Below are 23,300 nucleotides of genomic sequence, written 5' to 3' on the forward strand. Positions count from 1 at the left end.
CAACATGGCTAGACGCTCGTTCTGTATCTCGTTCTCTCTCTCTCTCTCTCTCTCTGTCTGTCTGTCTGTCTGTATGTCTGTCTATTTGACTGCCTGCCACTGACATGCCATGCCATGGCGTGTGCTGGTGCCTCTGGTGCAAGCCCTCGTCGTCGCTTCCTTCTGTGTGCCTCCTGTATGTATTACCATAATTTGCCACCAGTTTCAACTACTAACTCCCAACTATGTATGTATGCGGCTGTATAGCTCAAGGCATGCGCCATCGTTTGTCGTCTCTTATCGAATGGCTGAATTGTGTTTTTCATTGTCCCACCCTTTATATAATTTCCTCCTTTCCTGCCATCCATTGTAAATTATAAATGCAAAACTTGCCATGGACATTCAGAAATTAAAATTGTTTACGCAAGACATTAAATGGCACACGAAACTATTCCGCTTGTCCAATATAGTTACAACGAATTGCTTTTAGGGCGCTAAAAGGCAATTCTCCACTCTGTCAATATAAACTTAAAATGATATTTGATGTGAGAGGGCGAGATTAATTGAATGACAACGACAATGCCATAGAAATGTGACCTAATTGATTGGTCTGTCATTTAGTCAAAGTTTGTAAATATATGTACATATTAACTTCAATTGAAAAATGAAATCCCACAGATATTATTAACCCTAGTTCTGTTTGGTTTAAAGGAATTTCAATCAATCCTTTTATCAAGCTTGCATAGTTGAAGCACAAATGAACAAATTGAATGTAGAATTTAGAGAGTCTTAGCTCGATTTCAGTAGATTTCAACTAAATGCAATTTTTTTAGCCAACCTTTTTTTTTTTCATGAAATCCATGAATATTGTTTCACCTTTTTTTTTATCGTCCTGTCCACACACACCCACAGAATTTTAGTTTTTCCAAGCAAAGTAAACACCTTTACCGAGCAGCGAAACCAAAAAGCAAGCGAGCAAACGTTAACAGAAATAATTGAAAAGGTTTTATTGTGAGCGTGTTTGAGTGAATGGAGTATCCTAGCAACTCTCTATTTGCCTCCGCATTTTTTATGGTCCTGATTTTGCGACACACTGTGTTCAAGTGTGTGAGTGTGTGTGTGTGTGAGTTGTGGGTGGTAAATACACATAAATAACAAGGATCAGGCGCTAATCCAATGGCAGCGACAAAGAGCAATAGCAAAGAGGGTAACAAAAAAGGGTAGAAACGTTGGTACGTTGGTTGGTTTTGGTTAGCATTGCTTACATTGTCAGCGCATGTCGCGCTTTAAATGCTTTGATTTCATTTTTCATTTACCTGGTGGATGTAAGGAAAATGGAGAAAATTGTAAATTGTATGTGTATATACAAGCATACATACATATATAAGATGTGAGATTGGGGCTTGAGTTGGCTCAATTCAATCACAAGCTACTTACAGACAAAGCCATTACTCTGACGGAGGGTGCTGGGGTATCACGTTTTGTGTATAATGAATTTGCGTTTGTGTCGCTCATGTGAAAATGTTGATACTTCAGATTGAAAAATGAAGCAATAATTGTAAGCAGGAAACGTACCGCACTCACACCTAAACCAAACACACACCTAAACATACTCACATTAAATTATATACCTTTTAGATACACAATCCACTCAGACTCTGTTTTGCAAGATGCATAATGAAACTGTTGTTGTTTTGGTTTCTATCTCAGTCTGCTCTCACGTACTTGAGTTTTGTTTCTGTTGCTGTTGCCGGATGTAAGCAGGATTAAGGGCGCTTAAAAGTAAACTCTATGAGATTTTCATTCCCAAAAAAAGAAAAACAGGAATCACGGTCTTGTCCTTGCCAAGGTTAGGTGATATACACTAACAATTTGCCAACATGCAATGAGCTTTAATGTACTTTAATAGAAAGAGAAAAACTGTTTACCTTAGTTTTTCCAGCCTGTTTGTTGGTTGGTCAAGTGATTTAGTCCTCCCTTTTTTGGATGGGCTTCGAAAAAAACCATGATGAGGGGGAGCAAGCAGCAAGCTTCACGCGCAAATTGCCGTTACGCGCTTCAGTTGAGCAGCTTAAAGGCGGCGTCAATATAAGTATATATATATATATAAGGAGTAACGAAATTTCTTAAAACCTTTGTGTAAATTCTTCCCATCTTATTTTCTACACAAAAAAAAAAAAAAAAAAAAAAATACGAAAAATAAAACTAAGCATCTTAAGCATTTCTGTTTGCCTTTTAAAGAAACTGCCTGCAAATTTTTTTTGTTGGGCCGTTTTATTTTTATTTATTTACTTGCCAACACCACACAAAAAGTATGCCAGCGAGACAAAGTATGCCAGCGACGAAAGTGAGAGAGAGAGAGAAAAATGGAGACTACAGGCCTTTTTTTGTTGAGCTTCTTTTTTGTGGGTTGTCCGCTTGCTGATTGAATTTTCCAAGCGGGTAATTTTTAAATTGTCTGCCGGTTCTCCATTCAAAAGATAATTCAATTTTTTAGGTTGTAGGAACCAGGATCGTTTCGTTACCTGAACGCTCTTGTGGTTTCACATGATTAGCGCCGGTTCCTGTTTTATGTTCAAGTCCAACATTTTTTATCGTGTTATCAATGACAATCGCCAGTTAAATGTCATGTTCAATGCTCACACGAAACGCACACAAAATGCCACAATTTGTATGCATTATGCTTGGGCTACACAAGTAGAAAAAGGAGCTGAAAAAGATACACATGGAGTGAGCAGTAGCAGCAACCACAGATACAGATACTGCTCCAGCAGTTTCAACTGTTAGATATAGAGGGCAGCTTAGGGGCAGGACAAAGTCAGCTTGAGCTTTTGGTAACCGAGCTGCAGAACTAAGCCAAAAATGCCACAAAACATTTACCATATATCATGCATTTTTACGTACACTTTTACTCGGAGTTTCTGAGAGCATGTATGTGCTGTAGTTGCCTTTATTCTACCATCCTCCCACACACCGCTTTCCAGCATGTTGTATAGTGAAACTCGTAATTTACACATGTAGTCGACGCCATGAGTCGTTGGCATACAACTCTTGTGGCTGCACTTCATGGCGGAGGTGTTGTTAGGAGGCATTGGAATGGAGAATGGAGGACTGAATGCGTTTATCTGGCAAAAGCTCTGCGGGTAAGCTGGCCTCAACTGAACTCTGTGACTCGACTCTGGATCTGTGTGTCTATCTGTCTGACATTATGTGTGCTGCCCATGCTGCGTATGCGTAATATGCAGTTCAGAATACTTAAGTTGACATTTTGGGTACCACACATAAATGGAAGCGAAGAGGATTAAAGCATTATCGATCGATAGAAAAGTGTATGTACCTCTTCATTCATTATGATTTGTTGTGGGTTAAGCTGTTTATAGTCTTTCTCACCCTCAACCCCCACACTCTCCTGTTGCCACTCCCTTCCTGGTCCAATGTTGTATTCTCCAAACAATTTACTTCTAAATTGATGAAATAAATTTTCCAACACACTTATTTTTGTGTATTAGATATTTGCTCTTCTGTTGAGGCAGGGAAGCTGCTTAGCAGCTTTCATTTTCTTGTTGTTGCTTCAACCTCAATTTCGGAGGTTTTTTCTGGCATCCACTTTTCTTTTGTTGTGGAGCCTCAGCTGCCTGCCTGGCTATTGACTTGGCCCCCAGCCTTGGCAGAGTTTGGTTTCATTGCTTTGTTTGCTTTCTGCTTCGTTTTCTTTGCTTTGCTTTGCGTCTTCCTGCTTTTTGTGTGTTTGTGTATGTGGAAGGTGTAATTGATGTGTACCCTAGGCAACTGGAGACTTGTATGTAAGAAATCGACGAATACGAGAATATCTAAAAATCCTTTTAAAAAATTCTATTATCAACTTCATGTGTGCTTTAATTTTTAATTCTTTTCCTTTTTTTCCCACGTGATCAGGGGCAAATAAATTGTTCCATTTGGCTGACAGTTTTTTTCGTAATAACAAGTATCTTCTGAATCCTGTATTAGACTCATATACTTTCGTCTGGTGTCATTACTGTTCTTCAATTCCTTCCATTCTCATTGTGTACTCGAGTGTCTTTCTGTCCTTGCCTCTGCCTTGTGTCATCTTCATCTACATTTTCATCTGGCAGACATATCAATTTGGCCTCAACTAAATACTCAGCATGTGACCATAGTCTGGGATTTTACCTTGTCTATCTTTGTGTGTGTCCCTTCGTCTGCCTGTCTGTCTGGCTCTAAGAATTTTTAATGATTTTCTCACATTTTGCCAGTGGGGGATACAGCTTCCTTTTGTAGGCAAACATTTTTCTTGTCCTACACTTTAAGCTGGCCATTATTAAAATGTCTGATAACAATTTGGTTGGGAAGTCGAAAGTCAAACACAGACACACCCACACAAGCACACATGGCAATGGCTATAGTTATGCAAAAATCCTTAGAGCATGAATGTCCTTTTTATATTTGTTTTGGTACGTTGAACTTGTGTTGTTTGCCGCGTTGGCAACTCATAGTAGTAGATAATTTTGTGGTCAGGTCAGCTGAAATTTGAAATTTTTGTTTTGGGGCTTTTTTTCTTGCCAATATTCCAGACCGCAGAAAAAGTGATAAATTCAATAGATAGAACTAATATCAACTAAATTTTATACTGCTTTTTTGTTTCACCACATGAAATGGTCAATTAAAATGGTGACCTGATTGAAAATTGTAATGTTAGCAAACGATGCATATACATTTTGGCTTTTATTTTCACAAATTTTTTGACAGAAACCACAACAAAGTGTTAGGCAGGTTAATTGATACGCAGACACCGCACATTTACCAACCATTTATGTATATGTGAAGTCAGGTTAAAATCCTTTTTTAAATTATTCATGAATATCAATTTGCAAGAGAGCTAAATGAAATGTGCTTTCGCGTGTGTCTATATACGATATGGTTATATTTAAGTGGGGTATTTGTGGGTTAATCCCTTGAGAACAACACGTTCTATTCCCTCTCAAGTTTAAAACCTTTCAAATAAGCAATTAATCAATGGCAAGGAAAAATGCACATAACCGCAAATTTCATTTTCAAAAAATGCTCAAACAGCTGTTGCCACATTAGCCGCAAAGCCGCGAGAATGAGCCAAGGCAAAAAGAAGAAAAAATTCCTAAAAATATTCAAAAACACACAAATAAAAAAGTAAACTGAAAAGGGAAATCCAAACAAGTAAAATTGCTGGCAAAGTAGCCGCCGGGCAACATCTCACAGCTGCTGTGGCTAAGCGCAAAATTAAGCAAATTAAAAGCCGCACCGAGTAGTAGTAGCAACAGTAGCAGCAGCAGCATCAGCTGCATAACTCATGTGTTAGACCGGGTTAGTGTATGTGACCTTTGCGAGAGACCTAAAAACCGCAACAGCCACAGAAGCAACAGCAATGGCAGCCGCCCAGTTAAGTTCAGGTTTTCGCCTACACAGAAGAATTTTTGCAAGCCCTGCCATTGAAATTGTTCGCTTTGCTGGGCATTTTCAGATTTTCATCAAATTTCCCTTTCAACTCATACCACCCACTGCGGCAGACCCCCTCATCGTTGCTTTATTCAGATGGCTTTAGCATTCCCTTCATTTCACATACAAAATCAACGCAAAAGCGTCGCTGACGTGCAACTTTTTTCTCTCTTTTTGGCTGCTGCCAGAAACATTTAAATTAAAAATTCAGCACAAAAAAAAAAAGAAAAGTTCCAACCAAAAATTTCATGGCCTTGGCAGGCATTAACAGTAATGGGCGTGGCATGTTATGGTTCATGGTTGTGTGTGTGTATGTGGTCCATGTAAGCCGTTTAGCGCTCTTTGATGGGCACAACAAAAATTTATAGCACACTTTTTGGAGCCGACTTTTTGAAAGGCTGAGGAAGAGGAGCAGAGACCCATTCAAATCCTCCTCGCAATTGGGCAATTTTTAGAGGGCACCAACACTAAACAAATGACAGTTAAAATTGGCCACCGTGCCACACACACTCACCCACAGGCATACCCATGTTGAAATCAGTGGTTAGGAGTGGTGGAAAGTGGCCTGGACTAGAGGAGTAGAGTGGGCGAGCACTTTGGGTGCATGTTTAATGGCATTTGTTGCTAATCAATGAATAATTTATGTGCCAAGGTTTTGCTGCTGGTGAACCAACACACTCACGCACACTAATATACATGTATATATTGCCGATGGCCATAAGTGGCAGCTGTGTGTGTGTAGATGCGTGTGTATGTGTGTGCGTGTTAAACTCGACATATATGTATGTATCAAAAATCATTTTCGGTTGCAGTTAGTTTTTGGTGTTGGCCAGGAACACATTCTACCAGCTTGTTTTTGCACCCAAGTGCTTGTAACTGCAGCTGTTCTCGTTGCTGCTGCTGCTGCTGCTGTTGTTGCAGGCATGTTGCATTTAATATGCAATTTTTAATAGCGCAATTATTATTTGCATGTTGTAATAGTTTCTTTTTGGCGCAGCAGTTCAGGGAGTTCAGGCAAATGCAAAATATGCCGCACAAAAAGGGTTAATTATTTTCAAGTGGTAAGCGGGTTAAAAATTCTTAACCACTGTGGAGATGTTTCAGCGGTTTCCATTCAGATTGAGAAATTTTCCACATTCAAACATGTACGAAATTAAGTTTTCAATTATTTAATTGTAATTATTTAACAGAATTTTTATTGGTTTTAAGTACTTAAGAGTCATTTATAAGATAATAAATACAACAATTGAAATCAAAAAAAGAGTTAAGAAGAAATTCGAGGAAATCTAAATAAGGTTATATTTACAAAAAAGTCAGCAATATTTGTGTAAGAAAATGTGTCTCTCCTGTGTGAGTCTTTGTTCAAGGTTTATGTACACTACCCAATATGTTCGTAATTAACCCACCTGCTGCCTGTTGCTGGTTAAATTAGAAAACAATGTACGTGAATTTTCATCGTTTTTATCGCCTATCGATCGATAGATGGACATAAATATAAATAAAACTATTTAACATGCAACTAAATATTTAATGTGCTTGACATTAGGACTACCCAACGAGTGGCATAAAAATTTTCCAGCAATTAATCTTGATAAAGGCTTTTCAGCAAATGCAATAAACACGGCTATAATCATAACTAAGGCAGAAACTACCAACTAGCAAAGACACACACAAACTCTCACACCAACAAAACAAATAAATTGTTAGACAGCAAAAACTTTTAGACAATGGGCGACATACGAGAACACACATACAAATACACACATGGTGGAGGCATTTAACCGTTAGATAAATGTTGACGAGGTCAATGGGCGTAAAGCGGAAGTTATAGCCGGGAAGCAGCCGTAAGGCGACACGTACAAATAAACCCAGAAGATGCCAATGCCGATGACTATGCCTATGCCAATGTGGATGCCGATGCCTTTGGCTTTGGCAGTCAACTTTGGGCCATTAGTAGGAAGCCAGCATTACGTGCCCAGGCCAATAATCTCTGTCAACATCAATTTGCTCGATGCCGGCTGGAACAACTGAAACTAATTAAATGGTGTCCCATAAATTGCACATTAAAGCAAATTTATTGCATTCCCAAATCGAAATTATGGCCCAAAGTCGCGGTAGACGTTTAATAAACTTTGCGGCCAAAAGACGAACGTGTCGCGATCAGACAATTCAGGGCTCTGCTGATTTATTATTCGCACCAAAAATAAAAGCGAACAACAACGGCAGATAGACAGAAAGAGGGAAGAGTGAGTCACCGTGGCAAAAAGGAAGAATTTAATCAAGCGAACTTCTACTTCAAATTACTGCTAACTAGCAGCTTTTGAACTTCACTTGGCTGCCCTTTTTCTCTTATACAACTAATTTTCAATCTTTTTTTTTTTTTGGTCTTTCTGTTGGTATTTTTCTTGATTTGACGATTGCTTGTTGAGGTTTTCTTCTTTTCTTTTCTTTGGGTTTCCCACTTTCTGTTACCTTCTACAACAATTTGTGCTAACGATGTCCGTGAGCTACAAAAGAGAAAGAAAGAAATAGAAATTCCCAAAAAACCCGAATCGAGGCACGTGGCCGCACTGATCCATGACCGAATTTGTGGCTGGAACTTTCTTTTGCCTTTAGCTTCCTACAGCAAACACATACACACATGTACGACACATATATGTATGTATATATATGAAAATTACACATACACACATGTACGACACATATATGTATGTATATATATGAAAATTACCCGCCCCCAAAGAAAAGTTTGGCATAATTGAATATTTTTAGAAATCCTAATTATAATTGATAAGCACAATAGAAATTTTGAAAAGAAATAAACTTTTCTTCCCAAAACTCATAACTAAACCTCAACAATTTGTTTGCCATAAGGAAGAGCGTAACAGAGAGAAAGAGAATGTCAAAGTGTGAGAAAGAGATGAGGTCACGAAACTTGTTATTTTAAGAAAGATTGTCAGCTTTATTTCATTTAACTAAGAGAGTGACATTGCCCCAGTTTGCAACTAAAAATGTTATCTTGAAAAATTTATGAATGAGAGAATTGAAAAATTTAATATAATGCTGTTTCTATTTGATATTGTGACTTCAATTGTAAGTTGCTTGATATCACGCATACGCCTAGTTTCCCCATACAATTTACCTGCTCTCCTTGTTGCAAGAGAAACTTTTCCTCGTTTTTTTTGGCTGTTTTTTGTTCGTTCTGCTGCTTTTGCTTCTGTCAATTATCGTCTGCCGCCTGGTCTCTTCACAGCTTGATGCATTCCAATGTGGTTTTTCTTTTGTGTCGCTGTGTCGCTGAGTGTGTGTGTATGTGTGGATGTGTGTATACAAAAGCGACACAAAGTTGCCACCAACTGTGCTTGTTACTTCTTCTTCGTGTCCTTACCCTTCCTCAGTTTCTCTACCCCAAGGCATTGTCACTATCTGACGCCGACAGTCGGCGAGGTTCGCTTCGAAAACATTGTCACGTGGTTTTTGTATTTAGTTGTTGTGTGTAGCCCATTCAGCCAGGAGGAGGCCATGGCCACTGCAATGCTTACACTATCCCTTCACTCTTACCTGAGCTGTTGTCTCTATGTTTACTTGCATTCCCTTAACCATGTGCTCCCACTACAGGCACTACTTTTTCCTACCATCCTAGCCGTCATTGCAATAAATTCCAAGACCAAGCCACGTTCTGGTTTCCCATTGTTGGGAGCTCTTTCATTGTGCTGCTACAACTTGCTTCTGTTTTCATGTGTGGCCCATTATTATTGTTGTTTTTGTTGATGTTGTTACTATTAGTACTTCAACTTCTTTTGTTGTTAGGGAAATTGAAATAAATGTATGTGTAAATGCGTCAAAATTAAGTTTTTCCGCCACCTACACTTTTTATTTTTGGGTTTTTTCTTACTACTTGAAATGTCTTTGCCAGTGACAAGTGTCAATTAGAAAAAAAATTCAATTACATTTAACTACAAGGGATTCTAAAAGACAGAACGTGAGAGAGAGAGAGAGAGATGAACGAACAGAGCTACGGGGAGGAGGCAAATTACAGCGGTAGGCAGCCCGAGACATTGTCATTGTCGTTACCATTGTCATTCTGTGTCAAAGACAAAAGCCTAACAACAGTGCGAGATATAAATGAAATTAGTATATCTTTTTGGCCCAGAGCTTTTCAAGGACAATAGAAATTACTTTAATTGATAATTATTGTTGGAATCTTTTAATTGGTAAATAGTTCCTTAATATATATTTAAGTACATCTATTTTTATAAACTGACTCAAGTGTAAGTGTCTTAAGAAATTACAGCATTTTAAAGTCAGCGAATTTAAATGATTTTTGCAGAAAAGGTAAATTCTTATTCTAATGTCTGGTTTCTGTGCAGGATTTGTTTTCAAATTTTCAATTTTAAAGTGTTAACACTCAACTTGATTTGCCTTTTGTTATCTGTGAAATTCATTGGCTGGAATGCACCCACTTTTGGTCTAGGGTTTGTCACAAATAGATGTAATGGCAATGCCTTGGCATGTAATTAAGGCAACAATGAATAAATTAAATGCAGGAAGTGTGGAGAGAGGAATATTGCATTTCTAAACACTCACACACATTCACATAAAGGCTCACACACATACATTTTGGGGTCAGAGGTGCTGTTACACTTATTGGCACACTTACACACGCACTCATTATTTATATTTAAATAGGCTTGCCCTCTCACACACCCTTACATACAACCAACCATCTATTCATTCATCTATCCATCCATCCATCCATCCATCTATCCATTTAAACATCTATCCTCACCTCATAGACATCTGGTGTGTCCTGTTTTTTTAGTTGCTGTTGTTGTTGTTGGCTAACAACAAATTGAAGGGAAATGATTCCATTTCATGCTAGATTAAACATGTGTCCACATAATTTATCGATTATTTATCATGTGGTCTGGACAAAGTAAAGGAAGAGGCCTCTAGGCATGAAGTCTCTACCCAAGCCTCTCTCTCTTTCGTTCTCACTCTCTCTCTCGTTGTGTTCGGGTTAGGGTGTCATATGTATGTGTAAGTGTTTGGTGTGTATTTATGTATGTGTGTATAGGCCTTCTGCAAGAACATTGCGCACACAAGTGCAAAATTAGAAACAAAAGCCCAGCCGAAGGCATTAACTGCTGCCATAGAAGTTGAGTTGAGTTGCTCAAATGTTTGTGTGTTTGCCCTGACATTATCGTTTGTTATCAACAGTGTCCCGCTGACCCCATCCTTTTCCTAAGAGAAAAAGCGTATGCCAAATCTATTAGCAGTACATGAGAAGGCTTCTTCATTATTGAAACAGATTTTAGCCAAAACTTATCGGTAGAGGACTATGTAAGACATTCATGTAGAATAGTCGTACAGCTTGAACGACACAGAATGATTGACGGAAAACATCTATCCTTCAACAGTTTCGAATTATTTGGCCTACACTATACCTAGAGAGAAACTGGAGCTAATGACTTTAATTTTATTATAATTTCACTGATTAATGACCCTGGGAACATTCGTGATATAGACGGCTGGTAGGTAAGACCACAGCAAGTAAACCTTCAGTTAAAAACTTAATTTCAAACAGCTGATATGGACATGCAACTAATTATTAACGTAGGAAAGCGGTGTAAAATAGTAAAAGACAAACTGCAGAAACACCCATTAAAGGGGAATAAGAAATTAAAAGTAAAGAGACAAGCAGCAACGAAATAGAACCTAATTGTATACCTCTTGTTAGTAGCCGTTAAATACATTCTTTATGGTAAAACTAGAAATACAAATTAAATAATCTTTATTATTGCATTCAGTTTAATAAAACTCTATATATTGTTGAAGTGGTTTTAGAAGATCGAACTGTCTATCAGTAAAGCTCACATTTCTTTTTAAGCTAAATTATTTTTGTCAAATTTTTAGTTGGCAGCTGTTTTTCTCTTTTTTTTTTTTGCAATTCTATTGCATTTTTAGCTAACACACACACACGAAAATGTACCCGTATAAACATACACGCACATACACAAATACACACACTTTGGCTTAGAGAGAAAATGGCGGCCATTTTGTAATCCGCATGCGGCTGGGTAATCATCCTGGACGTCATCATTCCCTCTAGTTTCTCTGTGTTCCCCTCTCTCTCTCTCTCTAGTTTTATCTACTACATGTTTAGTTTACACGTGTGGCGGCTTTTACTGGGGTTTTTGCGGCACATTGGCATATTATGTGGTTGGCCCCACTCGCTGTTGGCTCTTTCTATCTCAGTGGATGTTGTGATTTTGTTTCTATCCTTTTATTCTGTAGCATCCTTTTTTTTTTTTTTTTTTTGTTGCGCTAGTTTTTCCTGTACACACGATCGATATTTTAAAGCTTAGCCAAATGGTGCGAACGCATTAAGCGGCTTAAAACTGTATGGTATATTCAACATGAAAAGCGGCAGAATTGTCAGCTTTTGTTAGTTAGAAAGGAGGAGATGAGGTGGTAATTGAATGAATTTAGCTTTCAAAATTGAATCGTTACCTTTCCCAATTACATGAAAGAATACTTTTGATTGTTGGTAAATTAAATTTATTTTATCTTTTGTTTTTCTCTTTTGCAGACGGTGAAATCTTACGCGTTCTTATCAATGGGTCAGCCCAAATCAAATGCGATGTCGGCTCTAGCTTACCTGATGACAAAGTCCTTTTGGTTGTTTGGTATAAAAATAATTTACCCATTTACAGGTAAGTTAAATTTCAGATTGAGATAGACATATTTTTGTCCCTTTTTTTGTGGACCGACGTTTACATGTTCCATATTCTGACAGCTACGACACACGTGGCGCCCATGCTGGTACCCCTTCTCATTGGCGTGACGAAGAGGTCCTTGAGGATCGAGCCGTCTTTCGTACACACAAAGAGCCAGCGGAATTGATTATAAATCCGGTTAAGGTAAGGGCCAAATATGTCAACCACAACAACAAGAACAACGACAATTTTATAATTGAAAAATGTTTTCATTCGTAGGAAAAGGATGCAGGCAACTTTCGCTGTCGAGTTGACTTTAAGCTATCCCAGACAAGAAACAGCAATGTGAATTTGGAAGTTGTTGGTGAGTAAACGAATTACAATTTGTCCCTACACAGTCACACACATACATACATACATACATACAAGAATGTATACATACAGTCGTTTATTTAATTTTTTTCCCGATTTAAAATCTGTTTCTACAAGTGTTTATTTATATAATTACAATTACAAAAGCAATTAACATTTTGTTTGGCAAAACATAAATTAGCTGGAAATGATTTTTCGGTTAGCCGCAAAACTTACAATTTATTATGCATAAACGCATAACTCTTTATGTTTATGAATATATAAATGTCTATCCTAATGTCAGGGACGGACTAAAAGACTATAAATCGTATGATTAAATGTTTACATTTAATTTAATAAAGCCTACCATGTTCATAGTCCGCCTCTGTTCGTATACATGCAAATGTATAGATGGTAAATTATATTCCCTTTGACCCTGGCATTTGTTTTGGCATTTTTCATTTGTGAACAAATTGCTTTTGATTTGCGGCTAGCTTGTTTGTGTTTTAAATGAAAGCCATACTAACACAAAAAAATACAATGAATCCTTTAATCGGTTGTTTTTTTTTCTGTTTTTGCTGTTTATTGTTAAATACTCAATTAAGTTCTCAGTGTAATTTTATGCTTGGTTTACTTTTTTTAGTTCCCCCACTCCAGCCGAATATTTTCAATGAGCGTCGCCTGCGAATCGATTCTCGTGCTGGACCTTATGAAGAGGGTGGCAGTTTGGAAGTTACCTGCGTTGTCTATGGCGGTAAGTAAATTGTAGAGTAAACAACAAACAAACAACCAACTAACTTGCCAACAAGTTGAACAGTTATCAAAAATTAAAATCAGAAAGCAGCACAGAACCCAAACAATTCTAGACAAAGGCCAATGGAATCATAAATAAGCTATATAAAGTTCAATTGTTTAACAAAACAAAACAAACGGCAACGAAGAACAAATCGAAAATGGGCAAAATGGGAAATAGGGGAAGGCAAAAGTCAATTTTTCAAATGTCTTTCTTGGTGGTATACAAAAGGATTATAAGGATCTGTGTGTACTACAGAAGGCAATGATTTTGAAGCCTTTTTGTATGTCGACAACTTGCCAACAATTGTTGATAATGAAAGCACCGCCGAATGTGAGGCTGGGCAACAACAATCACCGAACTCAGCAGTGGCAACAACAACAACAACTACTACAATGACCTACATAAGTGTGTCAGAATCGCTTGCTTTATTGCTCTCCCTTCTGTTCAGTCAGTATAGGGGTAACGGAAGCGAAACCACTTTGAATGGTTTGGCATGTCAACGTTGACATAAAATAAATCACCAGCAAGTAAAGAAAACTGCACTCCAAACTGCCCACTGCGTAAGTGTATGGGTGTGGGTGTGGGTGTGTGTGTGTGTATGTAATAGTGGATATGGGAGTGTGTAGTTGACTGGGCGGATTTCAACTCGTTTGTTACAATAAACAAAAACAAAGGGAAAAGAAAGAAGAAAAACAAGAAATTGGCCACTCAAAATGTTGTATGTGCCAATTAAACGAGGCAAGGAAAATGTTGCAAATGCGAGTACAGATGAGATGAAGAAACTTATAAGGGACAAAAAACATGAAGGGGGTTGCCAGGGAAAAACATGCACTTGGTTTTGTTGACAAGTGAGCGGGTCAGTGAGAGTTGCCATTTGGCAAATGAGGAAAGTTGCTTTCGATGTTGTGTGTGTGTGGGGGGGAAAAATGAACTATCATAAATATGCCAAACATTATGAGGTCAGTGGTGGACAGTTAAATGGAAAATGTCTAGCAAAACTCTAGCAACATTTTCAACTGCTGCAAACAATTAGGAGAGACAAATTATTCAAAATCACATGCAAGAAATTTTTGGGAATATATGTATAAAATACTACGATAACGTTAACTGATATGAAGAATCAATTAAATCAAACGATTATTCCTTCTACGAATTGTTAGCTTAGTTTCATATGAAATTGCCTGACCAACTTACTAGATAGTTTTTTTATGAAATGAATTACTAAATTAACCGCTTAAATTGTTGGGTTCTGTAAAACAAATTCTAGAGTTTATCTAGAATCTTAAGCAGAAGGCGGAAATAAATTATAGTCAAATGTTAACATTATGCTTGGCAGGCAGTCAGAAGCTCATTTCCCTTCCATACACATACACACACACCAGCACGTTTTCTCTTTTTGGGCTGCTGGTCATTCGACATGCAATGTCCATTACAAAAATTGCAATTCTGTGGTAAAAAACAAAAAGAATACGCTGAAAAACTTGCCACTTAAACAAGTGCAATCAGTAGAAGTGAGTCAAATGCATGGGGCAAGGCATAAGAGAAGGAAAAGATGGAAATGGAGACGACAACGTCAGGCAGCTTTTTTTTTTTTTTTTTGGGGAGGGAATGGACGGGGTAGTTCAGGGAGGCTTAAGGGTGTGCAAAATCGACAAAGAAGCAGTAAATTTTATGACACAGGGAACAACGGCGGGAAGTGGGTGGCACGGATGGCAATTGCAAATGAGCGCGACACGCCAACGCCAAATGTTTGAGGCCAACAAAAGAGAAAGGGAGAAATGAAGTTATAAAGCCAACACAAACACACTAACAGCCTGTGTGGGTAGTAAAATAATATTAAAAGCAACCAGCCACAAAATCATAAAGAATATATTGAAGGAACTTTCGGCTGGCCTCGCTTAATGTACAGCCAAGGCATAGGGTTGGCTCTACGAAGTTTTCGAAATGGTGTGCGGCATTAGAGGATTGAGAGGGGCGGGTAAATTCGTTGCTGCTAGCTACTAATGTATAATATTCATCGACGCCTTTATTTCTTCTCCTCTTTGGCACGTCATGAATTTTGCACGCAGCTTTTTTAACACCTTCCACACACATCGGCAACTGCGCAAAATCAAAAAAAAAATCGTTGACTATTTAATACTCTATTGACAATTTCAAAGAATGAGAATATAAAAGAACATTCTAGCAGCAATTGTGGGCAAATAAATATACCCACTCATATCTATTTCACTGTGAATGTAGGCTAAAAATTGAATATTTTAGAGTGTGGCAAACGGAAGTGCAGGCGTTTTCCGCTCTTTTCCCAACCCAGTTTAACAATATTTTCTTATTTCGTTTTGTTTTGTTGGAAATTGTGTACATTTTTATAACATTTTGCCTGACTTTAGTTTTCTTGTTTGTCGTTGTTATTGTTGCTACATCGCATTGTGGCACATTTTAAGCACGGAAATGCAACAATATGGGGCCAGGGCGAAATGAAAAAGAAAAGAGAAAACTATTTAAGTCTCTCTTTAGTAGTTAAAGTTAGTTTTGTTTTTAGCTTTAAATTTTTACCACAAATTTTAGAGTCAAGCAACAGAAATGTATGTTGTTTTCTCTTGTTTTCACTAAAACCAACTCTTAAGATCTTAAAATTTATTTTACTGCTTCCGCAATGGATGTAAAGAACAAAAGACCAAATGGCAAATGCCAAAATACCAGACACGCTGTTAGAAGGGGGGCAAGACAGAAAAGAAAGTGTAGAAAGGACAACGACATAAAAAATATTTATGTGGCATTGCATTTTTTTTTTTTTTTGTAACTATCACCAACAGTAGTAGCAGAATCATCAGCCAACCATCCAGCCAGCAATAGTGGTGGCAGTAGCAGTTGTTGTTGTTGTTATATCTTTTACTTTATATTTTTTTTTGTTTGCCAGACTCTCCCAGGGTTGTTTTAGTCAGTGCACTGACTGACTGACATCCCACTGCAGTGGGATGGTATCGTAGTATCTCTTAGTTACAAGCACTAGCAGCAAAAGCAAAAGTAAAAGCAGATGCAAAAGATATGCAAAACAAAACAAGCAAATATTTCAGCATTACATAACAGAGAAAACATTCATGTATATATGTGTGTGTGTGTGTGGGTGTGTGGGTGTCGGGGTGTGTATATATAAACACAACAATAAGAAAGAAGAGACGAGATGTGAGTGAGTAAATTCCAAGCCCTAAAAAGTATGCTTTAAGTTTTTTGTCAAAAGGAAACGCTAAAAACTGGCACGCATTTGTATGCTACTACTACTCATTATGATAGGGGGAGTGAGGAGTGTGGGCATGAGCTCAGCAAAGAAATGCTAATGTTGTCGTTGTCGTCACGGGCCTTTGCTGCTGCTGCTTTTGCTGTTGCTGTTGGCATATAAACCTCTTTTAAAAAATGGCAAAACTCTCCTCTTACAAAAACGACCAAAAAGCAAAGAAAACTAGTGCAAAAACCTTTCAGTGTGTGGTGTGTGTGAGGACCGTAGCGGTAAATGCTACTACAAACATCTGTGTTGACAAAAACCAAAACTAGGACGCAACAGACTGGTAGTAGTTCGTTTACTTGGCCTTTAAAATGAGTGAGCATTCAAAATGGCTAAGAGGAAAAGCTAATTAAAAAATGTTGGACAAGCCAAGAAAATAAATTTATAGACCAAATGCACGCACGATTCTTCAAGTGCAATCAAGTAACCATTTTTTTTGGTTTGCTTTAAGCTTTTTAAATTGGCATTGAAATCGTTTTAGCTCTGTTTCTCTTGTGTTTGTTTCGTCTTTTACTGGTTAATAAATCACAGGCAACCATTAAGCTGCCTGCCACATATGAGCTAATCTACTACCCACTGACACATTGACAAAAATATATAGACACACACACATACATATATTTACATATATGTATATACTCTGGTAGAAGAACGAAATGCTTTAGAGCATATGAAATATTTTCATAAACAACATAAAACTCAACCAAATGGCAGTTATTAATCAAAGTAATGTGCGTTTAGCGCCACATCTGAATGTCTAGCTATATAAGTATATCGTATATATATCGTTAATATCAAGTGCACAATAACGGCCACAATGTCTGCTAGTTTTTACTGTATTTTTCAGGTGAATTTGATGTGGTTGTGGGGGGGGGGATGTCGAAATGTTTCTGGTTTATTAGCATCATCAAGCATTTTCGGTAATAACTAAGTAATAATAGAAAAATATATACGAAAATATTCTATATATTTATGATACACTGTAAAACTAGGAGCAACATGAGATTGTTGTCCAAAAGATGCTGATCTAATGTGTGTTTTTTTGTTTTCTTACAGTGTATGATTTTTATTTTTACCCCCCTGATTTGAACTGGGAGAAGGCAACGACGCCAGAAAATAGAGTCTGGGAGTCCGTTGTATGCGGTTCGAGGCCAATTCTAGTCGAGCTCACCCGCTGCTATTAAATTAATGTACGCTCATATACGCACACAAAAGCTAATTTCAGCGCTTGATTAAGTTGAAGTCGTTAAAACCGACCAAGTGCCACACGCTGCGTATGAGTAATGTGTGTTGATTTAAGTGGCTCATGCTGCCACTGGACTAGTCACATAACCAGCACAAACTTGCACATTTTTACCATGGCCATGCGGCTAATACAGTGACTACAATTACAATTACCCAGCCAGCAACTAGAACAAAGTCTTTATCACAGATGAGTAATGAGTGTGAAATATGAAAAATATCCAAATACACGGCAAAACAATGATGTTGATACTGTCCAATGAAGTGGCCACACATTTAATATATATTGTTAATGTTGTGTAAGGATCACTCACATTAGGTTTTGAATTTGAGTCTCAAACTGGTAGCAATAAAAGAGGATAAAGAAAGAAAACTTTTAATTCTAAATGAAATGAAAGCTTATCCTTTCAAATACGAAATAAAACATATTTAATGTCTACAAAAGGTATTCAAGAATCTCTTAATCTTTTGGCTAAAGTTAGCTTTTTTCACTTTGTAGTCAAGACATGGTTATTCCATCCAATCACAGATATATATTTGTAAAGGAGTCTTTTGAATTTAAAATCCTTTAGATTCAAAAGGTTCTAACTTAGTTTTGTTTTTAATTGGTTTAACATAGTATCTCTTAATCTCTGATTATCGTTTGGCTAATGTTAGCTTCTTTCACTTTGTAATCAAGACATGGTTATTCCATGCAATTAGAGAAATATATTTGCAAAGGAGTCTTTTGAATTTGAAATTCTTTAGATTCAAAAGGTCCTAACTTAGTTTTGTTTTTAATTGGCTTGTACATATCAATCTTTAATGTGAAATAACTTATCTGAACTTTTAAAGTACTTTAAACTAATGTATTTCCCTTTCTTTCCTTCTCTCCCTTCCATGCATTACAGGTTCACCCCCGCCAACTGTCACCTGGCTGATGAATGGGCAACTCCAGAACAGCGTTGTCGATTACACCTACGATGGGACCATCAACAGCAAATTGGTTGTGCGCAACTTGTCACGCATCCACCAACATGCGGTCTACACGTGTCAGGCTAGCAATTTCCACAAGAAATATGTGGCCACCAATATAACCATCGAGCTATATCGTGAGTATATGACAGCCAATTCTCTTCTCCCTTCCTCTTTCTTTTGAGTTGATTCTTTGCTCTTGATCTCAACAACCTGGACTGAATGTCTAAATGTCTCACTCACTGATTTTGACCTTCGTCAATAAGGGGTAAAAGGCAACTTCCAGCTATGCATAAAATTTAAAAAAAAAGTACAAAATATTTATATTTTTAAATTGAGTTGCTCGAGCGGCAACAGTCAAATTGCTAAAGAATATTGCAGAACACATTCATAGTTTATATTTATTTATTTCACTATTTTCGTTTATTTTTTGTTGTTACTGTTGCTGTTCAGCTTTGTTTTAAGCGTTGCGATAAAAGTTTTAACAAATAGCCAAGCAGATAAAAACTTTCCCATTCACCAAAAATGGGCGTGGCTCTCAAAAAGGAAAAATAAAAACTAGATAATAAAATGACTTATGCAAATACTATAAACCAAAAAAAAAAAAAAAAAAAAAGAACGAGAGCGAGAGATATAGAATGAGAGAAAGAGATGCAATGAAACGAGGCATTTGGCGTGTGTTTGTGGCTGTGTGTGTGCATTTTGTGTTGTATATCCTGACAGTTTTTGCTGCCTACACATTGGCATATTGTTTGCCATGCGTTCAGCGAGTATTTTCCAAAACGAATTTATTATTTTGTGACAATTTTTAAATGCCACTCTGATGCCCATATTGCAAAATTGCAAAAATTGAATTAAATTGTTGCCAATTTACAGCTAGATCAAGCGAATTGTTGGGCCAGAGAAGGGGGAGTGTAGGTCTATACAAACAACCTTTCAATAAATACATTTTCCATACATAGGTTTTGTTTTAAACCTTTCCTGCTTGTTCATTATTTTCTCTATTAAATTAAATCCTGTGTTCTGTAGAGATTTATACTCTCTACTAATGAAGAAGGTATTTCATCAAGCTTATTTTTTAGGAAATGCAATAATTTAACTTTGGAGCTTTCTTTATGAGGCATTAACTTTAAAGGTGCCAAAATTATTGAGTTCTTAAATCAAATTTCTAAACTTTTGCCTCAAGACTTTAGCTTAGCCTTCAAGCAAAAATTTACTTCAAAGTTGCAAATGATTAATAATATGCTCATTTATGTGTTTTTTGTTTTTGATCTTGCTACTCTTTTTTTTATTAGGCCCAAGGCATTGGCTGTGCCGAACAGCCAAAGATTGGCCATTGAGTTTTATGGCACTTTGGCGCGCTATGTGCGATGTGGCAAACAGAAAATAGCAATTGATGTCAATTTTTACTTAGGGCTAATAAAAATAAAAATGCTTTTGCGGCAACAGCTGGTGATGCGCATATTTGATATTAAAGTCGTGTGTATGTCTGAGTCTTGTCCTTGTTTCTGTCTCTCTGTGTGTGTGTGTGTGTACTTAGACAACATAAAAGTTAACATGTCGATAATAAAAGAGCATTGAAATGTCTACGACTTTTCGACAGTGTCAATTAAGGCATGCGAATATTAATATAAACATGCCTACAGATTGCCATCATCATTTGACCTTGAGTTGTTTCGGGAAGGGAAGGGAATGGAAGACTCCCGGCTCCCTACTCTTCTTTATCGCTCTCTTTTTCGTGGCTCTACGAATTCTTGTGCGTGTCGTCAAAGCAGGTTGAATAATAAGTATGACCTTAATTAGTTAATTTTATGGCCACTAACAATTAGATTACTAATGTCACGACTCTCATACAAGCAGCCCAAAAGAAATAATCATAATTAGCTATTTACAGAAATAAAATGTGCGGGGTGAGAGGATAAACTGAAAGTATATAATAAATTAAAGATGCTTTACCATCCATTTGGCCATGTCTTTGTTTAAGTTAACAAGTAATGTTTCTATTACAATTATGAATCAAACAAAAGTTTAAGGAAACGATTGGGTAAAACAAAGTTGTGATTTTACTTTTAAAATGGTTTTCCTTTCAGTTACAGGATTGTGTCGTTATGGTGTTGAAAATTTTTGTATAAATCTTTTGCTGGCATTAAAAACAATTTAACTATTTAATAGTCTCATTTGCATAATTGGGCGCAGGGTTAACCGTTTTTCTTTTTGGTTTTTGTGTTTTTTTTTTTTTTGCCGTTTTGGTTTGTATCTTGTATTTCGTTTTTCGATTTTTTTATATTTCTGCTCTCCTCGATTTTCATTTTGTTGTGCGTTTAATTAAACATTTAAATGGTTTTCCAATGCGCAATGTGCATAATTAATTTAATTACAATAAAGTGCAACAACACCAACACCAATGCCAGCCTACCAATAAAGAACAACAATAATATTGTAATAAATGCTTGTATAACAGCCGCAACACACACTCACACACACACACATAAAAAGAAAATGCGATTAAAATAAATAAAAATATAGATAGTTTCAATCCCTTGTTATTTTCCACATTTTTTTTTTTTTTTTTTTTTTTTTTTTTGTTGTTGTCGTAACTGGAATGTGTCACACTCTTTAAAATAACGCATAAAATGCGCGGCCAACCGCAGTAAATGCAACAGAAGCAGCAACAACAACAAAATCAACAACTACAATTAAAAATCAAATAAAAGTGAAATAAATAAAATACTCTGGCAGGCTATGATGCAATGTAATTACAACAAAATCTATATATTTATATAATATTTGTTGTTTTGTTATTCCTATGAAATACATAATTGAAATGCATAATTTCAAATGAATTGACTAATACCAACTATATATAAAACCATCTGTACAATGAATCGAGCCGATAATGAACCTGCCCAAGCTTTCGGGTGCTATTACCACATGGACAGCTGAGCTCTGTTTCATAGGCGTGATGTATCCAATAGATTACTATAAATAATTAGCCGACATATAGACGTAGGAATATAGTCCTTAAACTTAAACTTAAACTTAAACTCGGAATGCGACACCACTTTAGATGCTGCTCTATAGTCCAATCAATCCAATTACTTAAACAAATTAGTTGAAATGACATAAATGGCAAAAGGATAAAATATCTACTTATTTTCTTTTAAAAGTTAATTGAAACTAATAGTAAATGTTAAAGAAAAATGTTTACTTCAATTTAATTTATGCGGAATATCAATTAAAAATTGGCCAAATTAATTTCATACAAATTATGAGAATCTATGCCTATTGTCAAATTATTTTAGTTTGTTTAAAGCGATTTTCCATTCAATGGGCCAACAAATTGGTTCAGTCGCAATCACAATGAATATGCAAATGTGTATTTATTAACACAGAAATGTGATAAAATTACATAAATCTATTTTTTTTTTTTTTTTATTTTTCATTTATTTACCTTTATTTTATTCTCAATTTCTGTTTTATTTTGAATTTCAACCAATTGGCGATATGCCAATTATGTTTGGAAATTGACATAAATGAAACAGGCTTTAGTAAATACCCTAGTCAATTGCCAAAAAATATATGGCTGAGAAGTATTTAAATATCATGGCAAGTTGTTGGTTTTGTCATAAATCATTTACATTATTATTGCTTGTTTTAGTTTTGAGAAAAAAAGGAAATTCGAAATGGTTGATGGTTAAGATCGAGATGGTTCATGGCTAGCAATTTGTTGCAATTAATTTTAATTGCATTGCATGTCATTTGCATTCGCATTTCGATTTCGTTTTCGATTTTTCACACACAATTTGAATAAATCAACACAAAGAATAAGAGAGAAGAGAGAGAGAGAGAGAGAGAGAGAGAGAGAGAGATGGAGGGAGAGAGAAGTGAGAAAAACTCATAATATTTCCACCACAAACAGCACCAACAACAACAACAGCATCACCTTAAATGCCATTTAAGCAAATAAATTAACTATGAAAATTAATGCAAATACACACATGCACACACACTCAAACAAATTTATATTGTTGTCATTGCAGTGCGACCTTTATTGGTTGAAATCAGCTTCAACAATCAGCCCATGTCGGCAGATCGAAAATATGAAATCGAATGCCAGGCTATTGGTTCTAGGCCACCAGCCAAAATAACCTGGTGGATGGGCAATGTGGAACTTCATGGTCACAGTCAAAAGGTAAGCCCATATTTATCTCTTATTTATAATTTCATTTCATTAACTCAATTGTCTAGGTATCTGAGGATGGCAATGTCAGTGCCTCGGTATTATCCATTACACCATCCCGAGAAGATCATGGCAAAGCATTATCCTGTCGTGCCACCAATGAACTCGTACGCAATGGCATACGCGAAACGGCTATGAAACTAAATGTATTTTGTAAGTATAAGCACTCCCTAGACTTAAACAAATTAATAAACTCTAGCAAAAAGGAAGTAGGGAGCTTTTTTCACAGCACTCAATTAAAAAATCTAGTTGAAATACATACATAAAAGA

General features: G+C 36.6%; 1 protein-coding gene across 1 annotated transcript in view; it reads left to right on the forward strand.

Moving 5' to 3' along the window:
- Positions 1-23,300, forward strand: part of side-VI (sidestep VI) — a 74,833-nt gene that overhangs the window by 27,882 nt on the left and 23,651 nt on the right. The window contains exons 3-9 of the mRNA XM_068301144.1: positions 12,041-12,164; positions 12,248-12,371; positions 12,447-12,531; positions 13,162-13,272; positions 18,727-18,927; positions 22,831-22,982; positions 23,039-23,183. Of these exons, the coding sequence (XP_068157245.1) occupies positions 12,041-12,164; positions 12,248-12,371; positions 12,447-12,531; positions 13,162-13,272; positions 18,727-18,927; positions 22,831-22,982; positions 23,039-23,183 (942 nt within the window). The remainder of the gene's footprint in view (positions 1-12,040; positions 12,165-12,247; positions 12,372-12,446; positions 12,532-13,161; positions 13,273-18,726; positions 18,928-22,830; positions 22,983-23,038; positions 23,184-23,300) is intronic.

Source organism: Drosophila tropicalis, unplaced genomic scaffold (assembly GCF_018151085.1).
Source record: "Drosophila tropicalis isolate 14030-0801.00 unplaced genomic scaffold, ASM1815108v1 contig_878, whole genome shotgun sequence".
NCBI classification, from domain to species: domain Eukaryota; kingdom Metazoa; phylum Arthropoda; class Insecta; order Diptera; family Drosophilidae; genus Drosophila; species Drosophila tropicalis.